Consider the following 17,924-nt stretch of genomic DNA (forward strand, 5'->3'; position numbering starts at 1 on the left):
TTTGGCACATCTACAAAACCATTCGCTTCTTAAGTAGCCCTTTGCACTTAGCCACAAAGCATTACAGCCAGGTCATAGCAGCAATCCTCTCTCAACACCAGCGATGAGGGAAAAAGGGCAGAGGCCCCAGATAGCTACAAATCCAAGGAGCAGCATCAGCAATGCGCAGGAGTTCAAACCTGTCCCACTTGGGTCTCTGCCCAGCCCAGCACACTGCCAGCTCCCACCAGGCACCAAGTGGTCATATCTGAGCTAGTCAATGACACTGTGTTTTTATTTACTGCTTGCTTATTCCTCCACCCCCAAACATATTACTCTTTCCATTCCTGGAGGGACAGATTAGGCAAAGGAATGTGTCCTTTGCTGCTGGCAGCTCAGTTTGGCTGCTGTTTTCTTCTACTGATGTTTTTAATAAGGGAGGAAATGGCTGTTCATCTCAGGGAGAGCCATTCTGTCATAAGCTGACATTCCCTGGGATTTGTTTTTATTAGCTCAGCTCTGGTGTACAGGCGCTGCCAGAGCTGCTCATTGATTTTCCCAGCCTGGATAATATCTAGGATGCCTGCTCACCCTGCTGTGGTTGCTACCAGGGCTCCCGTAACTCCTCCTGCGCAGGTTTCCATCAGCACTCTCCTCATGCTGCTTGTGGCCCCACCAGAGCAAAAGCATGGCTTTATTCCAAAGCCAGGGAAATCTTCTTTCACTGCGCTTTGGGTCAGGCTCATGCCCAAACCATAAATCTAAAACGTACTTAATATAGAAACCCTTTCACTGAAGTGGATTGTTTTATTTCTTTCAGTTACTCATGAAGTCACTCCTGTGCTGAAAATAATCTGCATGTCAGCTTACCTGTAAAGCTAGTGTAGCTTAGTGGTAACAAAACTCAGTGGCTTGCATGCTGGGCCATGTAGCACCAGTCTAGACAGCCATGGTGCATTTGGGCAAGGAGGTGTTTGATGCTGTCAGGAAATTGTCCCTTGGACTGACATCTGGTATCTCCCATGGGCTCTTCTCGTTGCCCAAGTCTTTGGGGAGATTATCAAGAAGCAAGAGTTGACTGTTGTTGATACACTGGTGATTTCAGATGTATTTCGCATGCCTTACGGACCCTAGGGCTTTCGGGGTGCTGGAAGGATATCATTAGCGCCTACGTCAAAGCTGTTTTATCCAAGGGAGTGCTTGAACAGTGCTGGGCAGGGTAAAGAGAAGATTTGCTCCTCTTGCCTGTCTCTGCAGTTGAGGGACCAGGCTCGAACACTACGACTCAGATGATACAAAATCTTGGTGTGCTATTTATCATGCTTAACCCTGGAATGCCGTATACCAACCAGGTACATTGCTCCCTTATTTGTCACATAGTGCTCGGGTGATGGCAAGGATAATCTCACGGCATTGAGGAGTGATTACCATAAATCCTTCTTTTCCCATATTGTTCTGCTTTGTGGCCTGTGGCAGCACAGTATTTTACAAGTTTCAGTCTCCAGCAAAAGGCAAATTCCCTTTTGTTGGACTGGCTGGTGTAAAAGCTCTGGATGTGCCTGGCCTGGGGGCAGTTGGCACTGCCATGGGAAGGATGCCAGTGCTTACCAACTCCTCCCTGACCCATCAGCTCTGCTGTGGCACCTGAAATTGGGCATCCCAAACAGGACAGAGCACACCCAGCCTTTGAAATCCAGCTCACTTCTCTTGGACTTTACTGGAAAAGCTACAAATTCATATTTTTTTTTCCCCTGAGGTGTTCTTAAATTGTCCTTGTTCCCAGTTTATTGTTATTATCCCTTTTTGTTTGTTCTTTTGTGAGTTTGTTGAGTTTGGGGAGGGAGGTTGTAATTACAGAGAAGTTGTTTTTATGGTTGTTTCCCAGCACTCCAGGGATGGGTGTTACAGACATAAAATCAGTCTTATCATTCAATTAATATTAAAAAGAAGTGTAGTAAGAGTGATAATAATACAGCAATGAAGTCTGCGTTTCTTGCTACACATGGTGAGCTTTGTGGGCAAGCGGCCCTTCCCTGAGGGAGACCATGAACCTAGCTGGCAGGATCCCTCTCCAGGAGCAAAACCACCCCTACTTCCTGCGTTGTGTCTTAAAGCCAGCAGAGTCATGGTTTCGTGATAGAGGTACAGGAGCTGAGACCTGTGAGATTCATCTCATGTAGGGGAAGAAGCCCTCGGAGAGCTTTCCCTGTGCCAGGCTAACTTTATCTTGGGATAGATGAATCTGTGCTGTTGGCCACATCTGGATGGGATGGATGCATCTGGCCAAAGTCTGCCTAGTTTCTTTCTCCTTGCATCAGCCAGCATTAGCTGGCTTGCCTGCTTGCCCAGCCCAAGAGCTCTTAGTCACTTCAGCTTGGCAGGGCGATCTAATCAGGTGAGCTGGCGGAGTTGTTCAGGGAGATGTTCTCCTGCCGTTCCCCAGCAGCCTCGGATGAAAGAAAGAATGATTTGCAAGGTGCAAGGTTTGCATTAACATTTTTTCGCACTGAGTTAAGAGGGATGGATGAGCTGGAATGACGCTGAGATAAAGCAATGCGCGACCGCCAGGAAAACGACATGTGCTTCATCTTCTCAGTTTTCTGGGTGCTGCTGGAGGAGCTGGCTGGAATAGGCATTTCTGTCATGATCTACAGTAACGACACAATGATTTCTTGCCTCTCAGTTGGACTTGCGACCCCTAGTTCCTTAGATATTGGAAATACTCAGGAAGAGCTGCAAGAGCATTTGGGGAAAGGAGCCCTCATCTCTCCACCTCCAAGTCTCCCTGGAGAGAAAACTTCCAGCATGGAAGAGATGTAGGGGAAAGCCGCTTCCCATCTTTCATTATCATTTGATGCCTATCACTCATGCTGATAAAGCTAAAGAGCTGAAAGGTTTGACTTGTTTCTCACGGGTGCTGACATAGCAGAGGGTATATCAGGAAAGGCCTGACATTTGATGTGGCTTTATCATTGGCAAGCAGGCAAAGAAAATGGATAAATTAATCACCTTTTCCCTCCATCTGTCATAAGCTTTTATCCCACGGGGAGGAAAATGTTTCCAGTTTGTCCTGGCTTTTTGAAGTGTGACACTACTGTATTTGCCAGCCTACATAATGCCTAAGTCATTAAAATGCCAGAAGTGGAGGGGAATGTGAATACCACTTATAACACAGCCTGGTGGACCACAAAGCTGGGTTTCAGGCCTCTCTGGTCCTTTTGAAAAGCCCCCAGAGATTTCCAGCCAATCTTTCCCTCAGCTCATTGACTCTAACCACTTAGCCCTGAGCAGCCGTCTCGTGACTCACCATGTATTTCTCATTTCTTATTTACATTTTACTAAGTAATGATATCTCTAATTTCACCGCATCTAGTGGAAACTTGGGGACTTACAGGCAAGTTTTACAGCCTGAATAAGGAATAAGGTGGTGGAATACCCTCAGTGTCAGGGTCCCAGCACCCCCCTCCTCTTTCTGGGAGGGACGTGCAGTGTAAGCCCAGGAGCAATCCAGCAGAGCCAAGGCACACCTATGCTGCCCCTCACAAAACTTTGTTGCTGGGTTGCCTGACTTTGCCACTGCAATGGCCATGTTTGCATGGCTTTGGGGTAAAACCATGTTACAAGTTATTCACAGGAAATCACTCACTTTCCAGGCTGTCTTAAAATCACTGTTCTGTTACAATTTAAAAGCAAATTCATGTTAAAAGGTCTGTCTTTTTTTCTGGGTAGCATTCCAGGGATCAGTCTGACTTCCCAGGAGTTTTAAAATATAGCTCCAGGATTTGAAAAAGAAAAATCAAACTTTCTTTCTCCTTCCCTGGTGAAAAAAAAAACCAAAAACATTTAAGCGGTCTCTTTCTGTCCAAAGCCTCCAAGCTCATATGTCTTTGTGAACATTTAAAGAGAGTCTTTTTTCACTGTTGGTAAATGGTTGTAATGGACTTGTGGCTGTAATCTCCACAATGTTGTTAGCATGAAACATTTTTACACTTGAATCACAGTGTTTGATGGTTCTTTATACTGTGTGTCTGCTCCTTTGACGTGTTTGCAAAAGATGTAGCTGCACGCAAGACTAGCTACGACATCTTGGTATTTTCAACAACAGCATCATTATTTCTGGCATATTTTGGGGTCTGAGTCTGTTCAGGGCACCTGCAGCTTGCCAGACACTTTGGAGTCAGTGTTTCAGGTTGCAGCTTCCTTGATGCAGGATTCAAGTCTAGGTCCATTTAGTCTTTTTGCTACTGGCCCCTTGCACCACAGTTTAGTGAGTGGATACAAATATTTGGGGAACGGTCTCAGACAACCTCATTCTGTGTCTGGGATGGATTAGAAGTCATGCAGCATGCAGCTGATGATTTATTTTGGTGTTATCTCCAGCACAGCGATGCAGTCCATGACCTGCTCCTGGACTTTATCACGTGGGTTGGGATCCTGCTCTCGCTGGTCTGCCTCCTGATCTGCATCTTCACCTTCTGCTTCTTCCGTGGCCTGCAGAGCGACCGCAACACGATTCACAAGAACTTGTGCATCAGCCTCTTCGTGGCAGAACTCCTGTTCCTCATCGGCATCAACCGGACTGACCAGCCGGTAAGAGGCAAAGCACTTTCTGCTGCCACCACAGGCTCTCGTCTCAGTGCATGTGGGATGTTTGACCATGCAGTGAGATATATTCTAGAGCTGCCTTAATTCCATGCATGAGTCCTCACAGGATTGGGCCCCTGGTTGTTAACTGGGAGTCAAATGCTGATGCCTGCTGTGGTTTCAGAGGCTGTATGTGCGTTGTTTGTAAATAATGCGTGTGTGTATGTTTAATAAGCAGGTTGCAAAAAATGCTATGTACATCTTTATATGTTTATTTGCCAGATTGTGTACATACCTACCTTTGTATCTTTGAATATAATTTACATATGCAGAGATGTGTCTATTGTAAAATCATTCACACACAGTTTCCAAGTGAAAAAAAGTTCTTCCTTTGGATAAGGGAAGATAAGAACTCCCTCATTCTTATTAAACCTCCTAGTAAGAGTAATCCTGACTGTCACATTAATTCAGCATGGTACAAACACCTTTCCTTGCTCTTTTCAACCCGGTTGCAGATTGCCTGTGCCGTCTTTGCTGCCCTCCTGCACTTCTTCTTCCTGGCGGCTTTCACCTGGATGTTCCTGGAGGGGGTGCAGCTCTACATCATGCTGGTGGAGGTTTTCGAGAGCGAACACTCCCGGAGGAAGTACTTCTATTTGGTCGGCTACGGTATGCCTGCACTGATTGTGGCTGTATCAGCAGCGGTGGACTACCGGAGCTACGGCACGGACAAAGTGTGAGTGGGGCTTGGCACTGCTTGGACCTGGTCAGGAGGGGTGGGAGTGGGGATGACAAAGGGAAATGAAGAGCCCAAAGACCTGGCAGGCAAAGGAGGCTTGTGCAGGCAGAGCTCAGCCAGGAGGCATGCCTTGCCTTATCTCTGTGTCTCCAACACAGTCCATGATGATACAGGACGAATTCCCCACTATGAAATGATTTGCAAAGGTATTTTCTTGGGGAAGTCAGTCAGGGAAAATTTTATCACATCATTGCATAACATCAGCAGAGGTGGCTGTCCCAAGTCTCAGTTTGGTACTGTATCAGCAAGGTCATCCTTCTTCTCTAACCAAAGAGTATTTCCCATTTGGATGATGAAACACAGTTTTCTTCTTCCTCTTTTTTAAGTGTTCTATCAAATTAACAGAGCCTGCAAGCAAAGTAGGTGGTGACTGTGGAGTGCATTAGACTCTTTGCAAATCGGAACAGCTACATCATTTATCACTATGAATATTCTTAAATGCTTTCAGCATTGTTGAAGCTGGTATCAAAGCACAATTTAGATGATCGTGCAACACCTACTAATGGAAAACAAAGGGAAAATCGAGCCTTTGATTTTCTTTGCCAGCTTTGTTACAGTAACACTAACAATGTGTTTTTATTGACTTTTTTTTTTTTTTTTTGCTTTCCCTTCGCAGGCTGCCTTTCCCCTGTCATTTTAACTGAGTTAAGGGCTTAATCTGAAGGCATACATAGCTATGAGCCGGTGGCGTTTTTAAAGCTCTTTTTTAGCGTAGGTCGGGTCAGGCTGTGGCAGCAGTTGATATTCTGTTAAATTCAACTGCAAAATTTTTGCCTGAAACCTTATTGGTATATATGAACCTAATTCCTTGCGGAAGCAAATCTGTAGAGCAGTGGAGCTGCTCATGATCCATTACTGTGCCAGCAGGTAGGCTTGGATCCCAGCTGGATATTTGCATCGTGTTCCTCCCATGAGTAGGAGAATAGCAACCTGAATATGTATAAATGTCATACTTTGTGGAAAGGAAATGGCCCACACAGATAAAGGTAGGAGGGAGTAAGTTTTCAAGGATCTCTACCAATTTATCCAAAGTAGTTTGACCGACTTTGACAGACCTAGGGGGCAAAGAAAAAGTAACACAACAGCTGATTACAGTTTCTGGAGAAGACTGTTTCCATCAGCTGCCACCTGCTTTCTGGCCTAACCAACTCTTCTGTTCACATCCCCTCTTGAGCAATATATAAGCCCCCATTAAATCAGGTATTGAAACATTCTGCCTTGTCCCTTTAGACAAATTTATTCTTACTGCAGTGTTTCTACAGAGGACCTGTCTCTTCACAGTGCCTCACATGGGGCACATTGAGCCTCAAACATGTTACAGCCGAAGGGCCGTGAGTCCAGCTCCCTGGAAAGCCAGCTAAGATGCTCCCGCACATCTGCCATCGCTGGAGTTGTTTCCCCACCAGTCTGGTTCGCAGTCTGGTGTTTTAGTGGCTGCCTTCCGCACTGTTCGCCCTGTGACTTCTGCAGCGTTACCGTCGCAGGGCTTGTAGCACCAGAGCGATCCTTTTGACTTCTCTCTCAATGTTTTGGGCTGCCTACCAAGAAAACCCAGCATGCAGCTAGTTTGCGATGAAATCTAGCACCACCTGCGTTCTCTTACGGTGCTCTATAACAACATGTTGGGTGTTGAAAATGTCTTACTTTGTTCCCTTGTAGTGAAAGGACATCCCCAAGCCCAGAGTATCACTTTGGACATGAGACTGCAGTTGATTTGCATCCGCGCTCATCTTTGCAAAGTCCCTCGTGATGCTCTGTAGGGACGACCAGAGTACCAATGTAGGTTGTGGGAGACAGCGGCACACGGCAGGCTGGCTTTAGAGAGTGGGAACGTATGGCACCTAACCACAGTTCCCACAAAGCACCATGGCAGCTTTGCATTGCTGAAATATTTCCGCTCCTGTTAAACAAATATATGGACCTTTCTGAAGCACAGCAAAATAAACATATTCCATGGGACACACTGCTTTTTCCCAACAGGCCTTGGGTGCCCAAATGTCTCCATGGCATGGGAGGTAGAGGCAGAAAGTTTGGCTGAAATTTGCTGGAGGCAAACAAAAAAACTTTGCTATCTTTGTGTTGAGGAGGCAGCAGTCCTATGTCTGTGCCAATAAAATCTCTCTTCCTCCCCACAGCATAAAGTAGTATTTTTAATGATTAAACATGTATATACAATATTTTGCAAATAAATATTTACAGAGATTTGCAGAGCCTAAAATATTTATTTATAATCTCTAATTCCAGAGTGCACAATTTTATCACATTCTCATAGTGGAAAATAAAAAACATACAATATGTTTTGTATAACTATCATGCTCCATCTGGTTGATGGATGATGATGTATTTTTCTGTATAATGTTATTAGAAGGGTAGAACTGATTAGAATTTGTAGTGAACTATATGCCAGGCATACATAATTTGATTGCAAGAAGTTGCTTGGTTTTGCCGGGTTTTGTAAAACATCCTCTGGAATATATTACTTGCCTCCCTCCATTATTTATTGCATTTGTTTAAGCAGGACTTATGGAGCTGTTAGTGTTATTTGTTTTTTGTCTGGCATTTGGTGCCACCATTCATACATCTCAGAATGATTTGCTTAGACACCCAACGTAGGTTTTCTTGATTTCATTTTCGTTTCTTAATCCAGCCCTCCTGTAACACATGCCCAGATTACCTAGCCAGGAACAGGCAGTTGTTCCTCTCTCTGTGCTTGTGATTTTCTGAAGCATCCCATGTCCTAGTATTCATATTGGCATTTTGGAGTAGCTGCCCGGTAAAGATACTCTCTTATACTTAATTATTCCAAGGAATGGAGTTGATCCTTTTCCTTTTACTATTCTTTTGTTTAAGAGCAGTTCAAATCACTCATATTAGGAGATTAATTTGGTTTTATAACCAAGCAGCAGCGTAGTGATTCCATTAAAAGATCATCCCATTCAGGCCAGCAGGGACTATTCACGTGAGCAAGCTGAGCCGTGTTTGGCCCTTTCCCCCAGGTAAATCAGAAATGTTGCATCTCACCTTGTTCTGATTGTAATTTCTGAAGTAAAGGTGAAAAGCAGGAAGCACCACTGCAGACAGCGTGGTCCACCAACATTGCCGAAGCGATTCTGGTGATGCTCATGTGAACTTCCAAGTGACCATTTCTTACAGGCCAGGTCTTCAGCTGCTGCGTCTTAAATGGCCATGTCTCAAGTTTTGCTGCAAAAAAGAAGATACTGGGATTACAGTTTTAAAAATTCACATCGTTTGCCTTGTCCTGTCTGTTAACCAAATCCATCCATCTCCTCGCCAGATCTGATATCAAGCATTGTGGTGGGCAATGCTGCAAAATGCAGAGGGAAAATAGCATTTTCAGTTGTTGTTAGTGTTTGAAAATAACTTGTGTCTAAAATTCAGTAAAAACTGGACTAAGACTTTAACAGCCTCCCTTTGAGAGGACTCACTCAAGTAGCAGGCTGTCCAAAATCAACAGCAAGAAGCTATTCCATATTCCCGTACTGTCCTGGGCTTCCTATCAACGCCTCTTACAAATCTCAGAGGAAAATGGCTATGCTTTGAATGGTTCAATATATTTTAGAAAACGTACGTGTAGGTATATTCATCCACTGGTGATCAAATTCATCGTGACAGGAATCTCTCTATTGTTTCTCCCCCCCCTCCAACCCCTTTTGGTATGCTATAAAGCAGGATATACATGGTAAGCAATCCAGCTGTCAGAAAGCAAAATGAAAGCCCGGTGTATGTACACAGCCTCCAAGTCCATCAGCCAGCTGCCGACATTTTATGCATGTTAATGTTGCTCGGAAAATAGCTTCTAACAATACGGTCTGTCTTGGGTGGCTCCACTGAACTTGTTTTATTTTCAGTGTTTGTGCTGGGTATTTGGAGGAGGAAGCATGAGCAATGTGGATGCTGGACTGCGTTAAGCAGAGCCTATATTGCACCCTTGAAAGGCATGTCTTGTGCATACATATCCCATTACTGCACCCAGACAAGGAGGCTGTATAGCCACGTGAAACAAACCGCTGAGCTCCCGTGAACAACATGATATGTTTAGGGCTCTTCAAATTTTATGGTCCAATGGCAGCTAATGATTGTTTATTGGTTATATTTAATGCACACCAGGGATAGTTTAGTATTTGATTTCTCTTCATGCAGAAAATAGAGTAAACTCTTTGTAGTCTTTATTACTTGGGAAAAGCTTTAGGTGAATATAGTGACTTGTCACTGTGGAAAAGGAGGAAATTAAAAAGTAAAGGAAAGCAGCACCACAGAGCTTGTTACAAGCACTGAATACACTGGTGTGACTCTTGGAAGAAGCAATGGAGTTTTGAGCAGCATTCCCTGCATCCGCAGACTTTCAGATAATCCGCTCTGCCTTGTACCAAGCCCTGAAGCAGCTCTTTTGCTTAACAGCAGCAGAATCTAAACTTGAAATGCGGCAAGTCCCTGTTCGCGGTGCAGCTGCGCATGGGGGGTCAGAAGTAACTCCGCAGCCCAAGATTAGCAACTTTGGGAAGTGAGTTGCCTGATTGCTTCCTTGTTTTGAGGAGCTCATTTATGCAGCTCATTGTGTATGGGGGTTTTTGTCTTTTAAGGGAAGAAAAGCTCAGTATGGTATTTGTCTGATTAGCAATTTACAGCTCCTCAATGCAATTGGCGGGATGCCTGTGTTTTGATGTTTTGGTCTTAATTTGCATTTTTAATGAGGTATGACTTAAACGGGTTCAAAGTTGCATCTCTTCCTGATGACCACAAAAAAATGGCTTTTTTAAGTCCCTCTGCGGATTAGAGGCAGTCCTGCAGCTTTCCGTTTAGTCGCCCAAGACTGAGTGTCATGCGCGGTTTCATAGAAAGGCAATTTTTCTATTCAAACAAATAAAAAATGACATCACGTTCTTTAAAGCATGCAGAGAGGCAAAAAAAAGCCTTCTCTGGTTTTCGCAAGCTGTAATCTCACTTAAATGAAGCCGGCTCTTGTTGGAAGGGGACCCTTTCGCTCCATGCCTGTCCCCTGCTTATCCCGAGGGCAGGACCTGGCTCCTCAGCTGTTTCCCATCCACAGCATCCATCTCATGTCACTGAATTGTGGTCCACAACTGAACAGACAGATTTTTTAGGGGAACGGGGTGGAAAATTTCATCCATTTGGTTGGCTGGAAGGGAAACCAGTTGCTTCATGCTTCTTTGCTCAGCGCGGCACGGCTTTTCCCTTGTGCTGTATTTCAGCTTTCACCGTTTTTCCCCATGCCCCAATCTATATGCCTTCAAAACCAGCTGCATCAGATGTGACCATATGGCTGGCCATCATGCTTTAAGGAGTAAAGAGAGAGTTTATGTCTTTCCTCTTCCCTGGGCTTTCCAAGAGCCGGCTCGCTCTTTGTGCTGAAGGAAAACCAAGTTTCTTGGCAATTAAAATACGCTGTGCTCCCAACTCCTGTGCATTAGGGGCTGGGGGATATTTTGAATGTTAAACTGGCAAAAAAGTTCCAATTTTTTTAATTTAAAAAAACCCCAACCCTCTGAGTCCTCTCCCATGCACCAGCACTCTTATTATCAGTAGGAAAAAGTTGTGGGGCTGCATATTCCCTGATTTATATATGTGGCAGCTGAGGCATGAGCACTAGTTACACTTTTTTCCTATGGGATGGGGTAAGTTTAAAGTCTGAAATGCCGTGTAATGTGTGAGCTGCTGCTATGCAGACGTCTTTTTTCAGGGATGGGGAGGAGGACTTTTTACAGGGACTTCATTATCCTTGAAACCTCTGTTCCTCTGTCAAATCCAATTGCAATTGGGTGACATTTCAGATGTTATTATGGGTGATACACAGATGTCATGATAGCATAAACTCTTTCCTATAGGAAATCAGACTCAAATAGTTTCTAGTCACTCATGTTGTTCCATTACCAGCTGCATCTAAATCACCTTGAACTTCAGCAGCCGCAGAGGAAACAAGATTTCCCTGCAATCGCTCTGAAAGCCTCTTTGCCTCTCGCATTAAGATTTTGATGCTGTCACATGAAGATTTTGGATGAACAGCTGCAGAGCCAGTTCAGGAGTGACGGTCTCGGAAGTGACAGTATTTTAATTTGTGACAAATAGCGGTACGACCATATATATATCGATACATCTTCAACACGGACGAGACTTGAAATTTATATGGTCAGGGAGGGAAGTGAGAAGCTTTATCTACATCTTTGAATTTATTCATATCTTGGCTTCTCCCAGTCACAGAGGTTCAGGGCATGTTTTATTCTCTCAGTAGGCAGCTCCTGCTGATCCCTTCTGTGGGGCTGCTGGCACAGACCTTTCTGCCTGTTGCAAAGTTCATTGGAAGGGAAAAAACATTCAGCATATGCACTAGAGCTGTCATTTGTGAGAACTGCTATGTCTTCCACCATGATAAATTCATATATACAGTTCCTGTCGCTTGCCTAATTATGAAATTCTATCAGATGTTTAGTGTAAGAGTGGTTTTATGCGTTCTTAGTCCTCTGTGTATAAACGGAGCTGTGATTTGCAGCATTGCAAACACGACAAGATATTATTATTTTAAACATCGTACGAAACTTTCTTGGAATTTATATTTGTCTGTCTTGTAACCAGTCACTTCCATTTTATCTTCCTGTCGCCTGGAATGAACTAGGAATGGAAATGTAATTTCCCAGGGGCCTTAAAAAATGTGGGGAGTATTAAATGCGGTTGAAATTAAGCGATTAATAATTTAGTTTTAGGCCATGAATCAACTTCATGTGATAGCACAGACCATATGCAACCCTCGAAACGTTAGTGGAAACAAAACACTCCAGAGGTTCAGGGAAATAAAACGCTCTAAAGGGGAAGTTGCTGAACCTAATTAAACCTCAGCCTTCTGTTATCCAAATCCTGCTTCCTATTTGCACCAAATTTGCTCTGATCTTCTTGCCGGAGAGATGTCATCTCGCTTGACAGTTGACAGACAGCTTGTGTTGCATTAGAGCCGGAGAGGGAAGAGGCGCTTAAAGCGAAGAAGCAGCTCCATGGATGCTCATCGGACCCCATCCTTAAAAAACCACCACAGATTTAAGGGTTTTTTCTGACAGATGCGGAAAGCCTTAGCAACTAGGCCTTGTGCCATTTTCTCCCTGCTTCCTCCAGAGGTAATTATCTTACTCCATCAATAGCGCTGTCAGAAATTGGGCACATAATTCAGCATTTAAATGAACAAGCAATGTAATATTTCCTGTCTCCCACCAGCGTGTTTTGCAGCTCACATTCTTCTCTGTCACTCGCTCACTCTTGATGTATGTCCTGGGTGCAGTCCTTGAATGCCTTCTCTCCCCTGTGTTTCATTACAGATGTTGGCTCCGACTTGACACCTACTTCATTTGGAGCTTTATAGGACCGGCGACCTTGATAATTATGGTAAGAACTCCTAATTAACTACTCCATCTCTCAGGTCAAGAAATAAAACTTTTGCTGTCCCTTTACTCTTTATCTTTAATTTACACAGATTAATTTGAGAAAGGCATGTTCTTCTTTGACCCCACCTGGCACAAGCAATTAGACCCTCATTATGAGAGGCTCTTGGCATTGCAAAATACTTGATCAAAATGGGCCGGGGAGCTTTGGAGCAGGCGCTTGCAGAGTTTGGTTTCTACCGTTGGGCATTTAGAAGTGCCACACTCTATTTTGATGCCCCTCACTGCCCCCTCCCTTTTGAATTCCAGAGCAAAGCTTTGCATCAGTCACGCAAAAAAGGGAAATCTGGGGTGGAAGGCATGAAATAAAGTCCAAACTGGAAGAGAGGTTTGATGGGGGTTTTTCCTCCCCGGCAGAAGTTGAAGCTTGTGTGACTGCATGGTTAGCACATTGCCAGCGTATCAGCTAACACAGCAACAAGGTAGAGAACCCAACTTTAGAGGCAGCTGGAGTTTTCTTATACTTTAATCGCTACAATATGGCTTAAATAAACCATCCTTTGTTTTGAATAGACTACAGTTTGGCTAACACAGCAAACCAGGCAAGCTCGGTTCAATGCAGGCATTGTCCCTGCTTCTCCTGCTTCTCCTGCAACTGGGGGCCGTTTCAGCAGCCTTCTGCATCAGGGAGGGAGCCGCACCACCAGCTACAACTATTGGGTTATTTTCCCCTTAAGCAATTCATTCATAAAAAGATATCTTCCCTTTTTGATTACGTCTCAAACCCTGGCCTGGGCTTTTGAGGGAACTCCTTTCCAGGAATTGGCAGCCTTGTTAACACTGAGGCATTGAAACATCGTTGCAGCTTTTACAGAACAAATCAAACTCTTTTTCCTTTTTATTTTTCAACTTTGCATTGTGCTAAGCATCTTCAGCAGTCATGACTTCCCTGCCCATCTTTCCTGTTACACCGTATTTAAAAGATATATTCACAGAAAAAGATGCTTTTTTGCTTCATTACAATGGGGCCAGCTAAGCAAGATGCTTGGAATGACTTTTCATGACTGTACACCTCTCAGACACAGAAGAGCCATTGCAGCAAATATTTTTAATTTTCCATAACGTCATTTGAAGCACTGCAGTTGATGTTGGAACCAGCCCCGTATCAGTAACATATGCAGCACCACGGCTTTGGTAATGCTGTGGCATCACCAGTCCTGCAGTCTACAGGCCAGCTCACCTTATAAAATGCTTGGCAGCTTTCTGTGATTCAGTCTCTATAAAACTGTAGCAAGAGGTAATTTCCTACAGGAACTCATCTGTTACAGAGAAGCAGCTGACTTTCTCCCCATCATGTTGTGCATGTTGTGCCATGTCATGTAACCTTTTTTTTTTTTCCTTCCCCCCCATTGCAGCTTAATGTCATCTTCCTTGGGATCGCTCTCTATAAAATGTTTCATCATACTGCCATACTGAAACCTGAATCTGGATGTCTTGACAATATCAAGTAAGTAGTTGGGGTTTTTTCTTTCTCTCTGCCTGTTTCTGTCTTTTGCTGTTTATGCCCCCATTCCTCTCTGAGGAGCGTACAGGAGGACCAGCTCTGCTGGCAGCAGTGATAACCAGGGGCAATACATTGGGTTATGGCACCGCAGAGTGGTTTCTAATAGGTACCAACAAGTGGCTGATGATGAAGCACTATCTTTATTGGGATTTAGCTGCCAGTGGTGGCATGTTCCATTCAATTTTGCATGAAGGAAGCAAAGTTGCATTTGCTGTCCTTGAAGTAGGTAACCTCCTAGTCCTTCTACCTAAAAGGAAATCGTGCCCGATAATTGCCAGCTAATTATTGCAGTCTCTACAGGGAAGGTGTTGAAATTGTTGATCATTACTATTTCTCTGTGCTCTGAGGGTGGCAGCCTTACTTCTTTTCTGTTTGTTTTGGCTCCTGACGGATTTAATGACCCAAATTCTCCCCAGAATCTAATTACTTTCAGCAAAGTTACCGGGGGTTTACCTGGGGGTGCCCACATCAGAGGATGTGCTTTCCAGCCAAGGCATGTTTTGCCCTTGGACCCTGTTAACGTCTGAGCCTGGGCATCTTACTGTCTAGCAAGCTGCTTCATTATATTGATAGAATATTAGTCTGCATCAGTGCCTGTTTATTCAAGTACCTCTGGCTTTAATTACTCGCTTCAAAAATACAAGTGGGATTTCAGGTGCAGTGTGTGATAAGATGGGGAGCCTGCTAATTAGTAAAACCATCTAATGAACTTCACGAGGAGGAAATTGTTGGGAGTCAGCGCTTTACTGCCCGCCCAGGAAAGGAGAGCGTTGTGTGACATGGCTGGAAGTTGGTCTCCCCTCTCTTCCGTGGTGGGCGCAGGAGAAGAGGCGTGAGGGGAGCTCGTTAGGAGATGACTGAATTGCACAGTTGCACAGTTGCTTGTTATTGTTCTTACTGCTGAGCTGCTCACGCAGATGAGGCTTTAATTTAAACTACGTCAGTCCTGCCTTAAAACTTCCCCAGCAAGCAAGGTTTGTGATACCGCTGGTGTGTCACAACCTGGCACAGTCCTTTGGGTGAAGTTTTAGTTTCTTAGGTGCAGCTTCTTCTTCAAGGTTTGGGAGGAAAGGGGACCAGAGCCTGTACAAATGCAGGAGACCCCAGTGAGCTCAGGGACCCACAGGGTGCTCGTTCACCGTGTCTGTCCCTGCCCAGGTTGCGGGCAGGCTGCTCTGCAGTGTGCCTCTGTTTCTCCTGCCATCGATCAACTATAAGATGAAATTGGAGCAGTCCTTCCTAGATGTCCAGGACTGATCCCAGCATGATAGTCTTTCATTCGGTCTTGGATGAGGTGTTAAAGGAATGGTACATTTAATAACACTTATTTAATATGACTACTCGTCACGCAATACTGCTATGGGATTGCTTGCTGAGAACAGTCTTTCTAAGGTTACCCACACAAAATCTGTCTAGAAAGCCTTGCAGTATGGCATTTAAATTAAAAACTGGGGGGGGGGGGGGGGGGAACAAAGCCCTTATAATTAAAGCAGAAATAATAATTGCCTACTGAATAGTCTTGCTTGTGCTAATCTCTAGTATCTTTGTTTAAAATGCCAGGAATTTATACAACCAGTTAAGTCAATTATAATGTCATTGTAAAATATTTTATAGGTTCTTTGGCAGATGAGTGTCTATTTCTGATTTGACTTCATTAAAACGTTTTGAAAACACAAGCAATTAAAATACTTTTAAGTATGTTGCTGATACCCTTCCAAACATGTTGCTTCATTACAAATGATTTTTTTATGCTTGAAAAATAAGAGAAACATAATCTAAACTCGGGAAGACCCCAAGCTCACCCTAGGAAGTTTATGAAAACAAGAATTTCAGAAGGGACTTGATTATAATTTCTGAATACCTAAGCAGAATGAAGTCCCTAAATCCAAGGCCTGCGTTGTCTCAATATTGGATATGCTTGAGTTAGGAGAAAGTGCAGATTTTTAACAGAGAAGAGAATTAACCTTTGAGGGAGCTTTCCTAGGGATGTGAGGGGCTTGCAGTCTCTGGAAAACTTTTAGGTAAGATCATAGTCATGTTCTAGGTAAAATTGTAGTCGTCTTCTAGGTAAGATTGTGGTCTTCTTCCAAAGTCATTGGCTCTAACTCAGCTGCAAAATGTGGATGTGGTACAGCAGTTCTCGTATAAAAAGCCACAGACCACGTTATTTCACAGGTGACCAGGAAGATCCTTTCTGAGCTTACCTCCGTGGGTCTATATAGGCAGTTGGTGAAAAGACATCCAGATCTGTTTCTCAAGACGCATGCTGCCTTTGCTGGTCCTCAGCGTGGTCCCAGAGCCTTGCATCTTGTCTTATTGGTTTATATTTAAAAAACTAAACCAAACTGAGGGCCTGCATTGGAAGGCCCCTTGCTGCCATCTGCATGTGACAGCTTTACGGCACCTGGGGAGCTGAATGGGAGTTTGTTCTCCCAGTTCATTTCCTAGCGCTGCTCTGTGTTAGGCTGTGGTGAAGCTCTCGCAACATAAATCGTGAGCCTGTTCAACAACAGCAAAATACTTGATTCCCTATGGAAACGTAAAAATAAAAGCCATAAAATATTTTAATAGGCTGTTAATAAGCGCCCCTGCAATCTAGTGCTTGCCCATGTCACTTTAAAGGTTAGAAATACATTATGAAGTATAGAAAATAGAGAGCCAAATAACTCCACTTAAATTAATGAACTTGATAAGGGATCAGGTGTCACCTGGGATACCTTTAATTACTGCACCAACAGAAAAGCCATTCAAAGGGCAGTGCCTGAACCAGATGCTGTGTGGCTGAAAGATTTGTAGGCACTGTGCAAAGTTGTAAAAATAAACTTCCCTAACCTTCAGGAACAATCCCTGTATTATTGTGCCAGCATGGGAGAATCTGACATTCCCATGGTGGAGCACTGGTTATGCAGGGGCTACCCAGCAAGAGATTTGATGAGTACAGAGCTGGTTTATTTTTTACCCACGTTAACTTTTCCAGCTTAGCCCAGCACTTTCAAGAGGGAATTAGGGTAACCACATATGTGGGTCCTTCCCCCGTGCCGAGAGCATCTTCCCTGTATGGCAGGTTGGTACTGAGCCGATTCAGTGGGTTGCGCCCACTGAGACAGCGAGGTTCGTGCTCTAGTCCTGCTTTTGAGACACGTAGCCAGGAGAAGGTGTGAGCTTGTGTACATGGGATATGTTGTTCGGAGCTGCAAGAGTTTCTGTGCCTGCTACTGATGCCAGGAGGGCAGACTAGCTCCCATTTCGCAAGAAGTACCATCACCAAGAGTAGCATGCTTTTACTTAGGACCTGAGGACCTGAAAAAGTTCAGTTGGACTTCTTCCTTCAGTACATTTAAACAGAAATTGTAAGGGTTCACCCAGGGTGCAGATCTCTTCTGCCTTTTAAAGACCTCTTTAGTATGAAGTGATGCAGACAAGGACGCCAAAACAACTGCCTCTTGGGTGGTGCTTGTAGTTTCTGCCCATGCCTCCCCGAACGCGGGGCAGGAGGGGATCTTCCTTTCCAGCCTTTCCCAATGGCCATTTCTGGGCGCTCGAGGTCCACTGTGGCCATTGCTCTTTCATCTCTTCGTGGCTTGTTGGCAAACAT

The 17,924-nt window shown here is 44.3% G+C and overlaps 1 protein-coding gene across 13 annotated transcripts in view; it reads left to right on the forward strand.

Moving 5' to 3' along the window:
* Positions 1-17,924, forward strand: part of ADGRL3 (adhesion G protein-coupled receptor L3) — a gene marked incomplete at both ends in the record, with an annotated part of 327,767 nt that overhangs the window by 268,019 nt on the left and 41,824 nt on the right. For 12 of the 13 annotated variants that reach the window (XM_082315697.1, XM_082315704.1, XM_082315703.1 and 9 more), the window contains 4 exons: positions 4,360-4,569; positions 5,079-5,299; positions 12,703-12,769; positions 14,181-14,272. In XM_082315697.1, coding sequence (XP_082171823.1) covers positions 4,360-4,569; positions 5,079-5,299; positions 12,703-12,769; positions 14,181-14,272 — 590 coding nt within the window. The remainder of the gene's footprint in view (positions 1-4,359; positions 4,570-5,078; positions 5,300-12,702; positions 12,770-14,180; positions 14,273-17,924) is intronic. The other variant, XM_082315709.1, reaches the window with a different exon arrangement.

This window comes from Platalea leucorodia (genome assembly GCF_965183815.1).
Source record: "Platalea leucorodia genome assembly, chromosome: 6".
NCBI lineage: Eukaryota > Metazoa > Chordata > Aves > Pelecaniformes > Threskiornithidae > Platalea > Platalea leucorodia.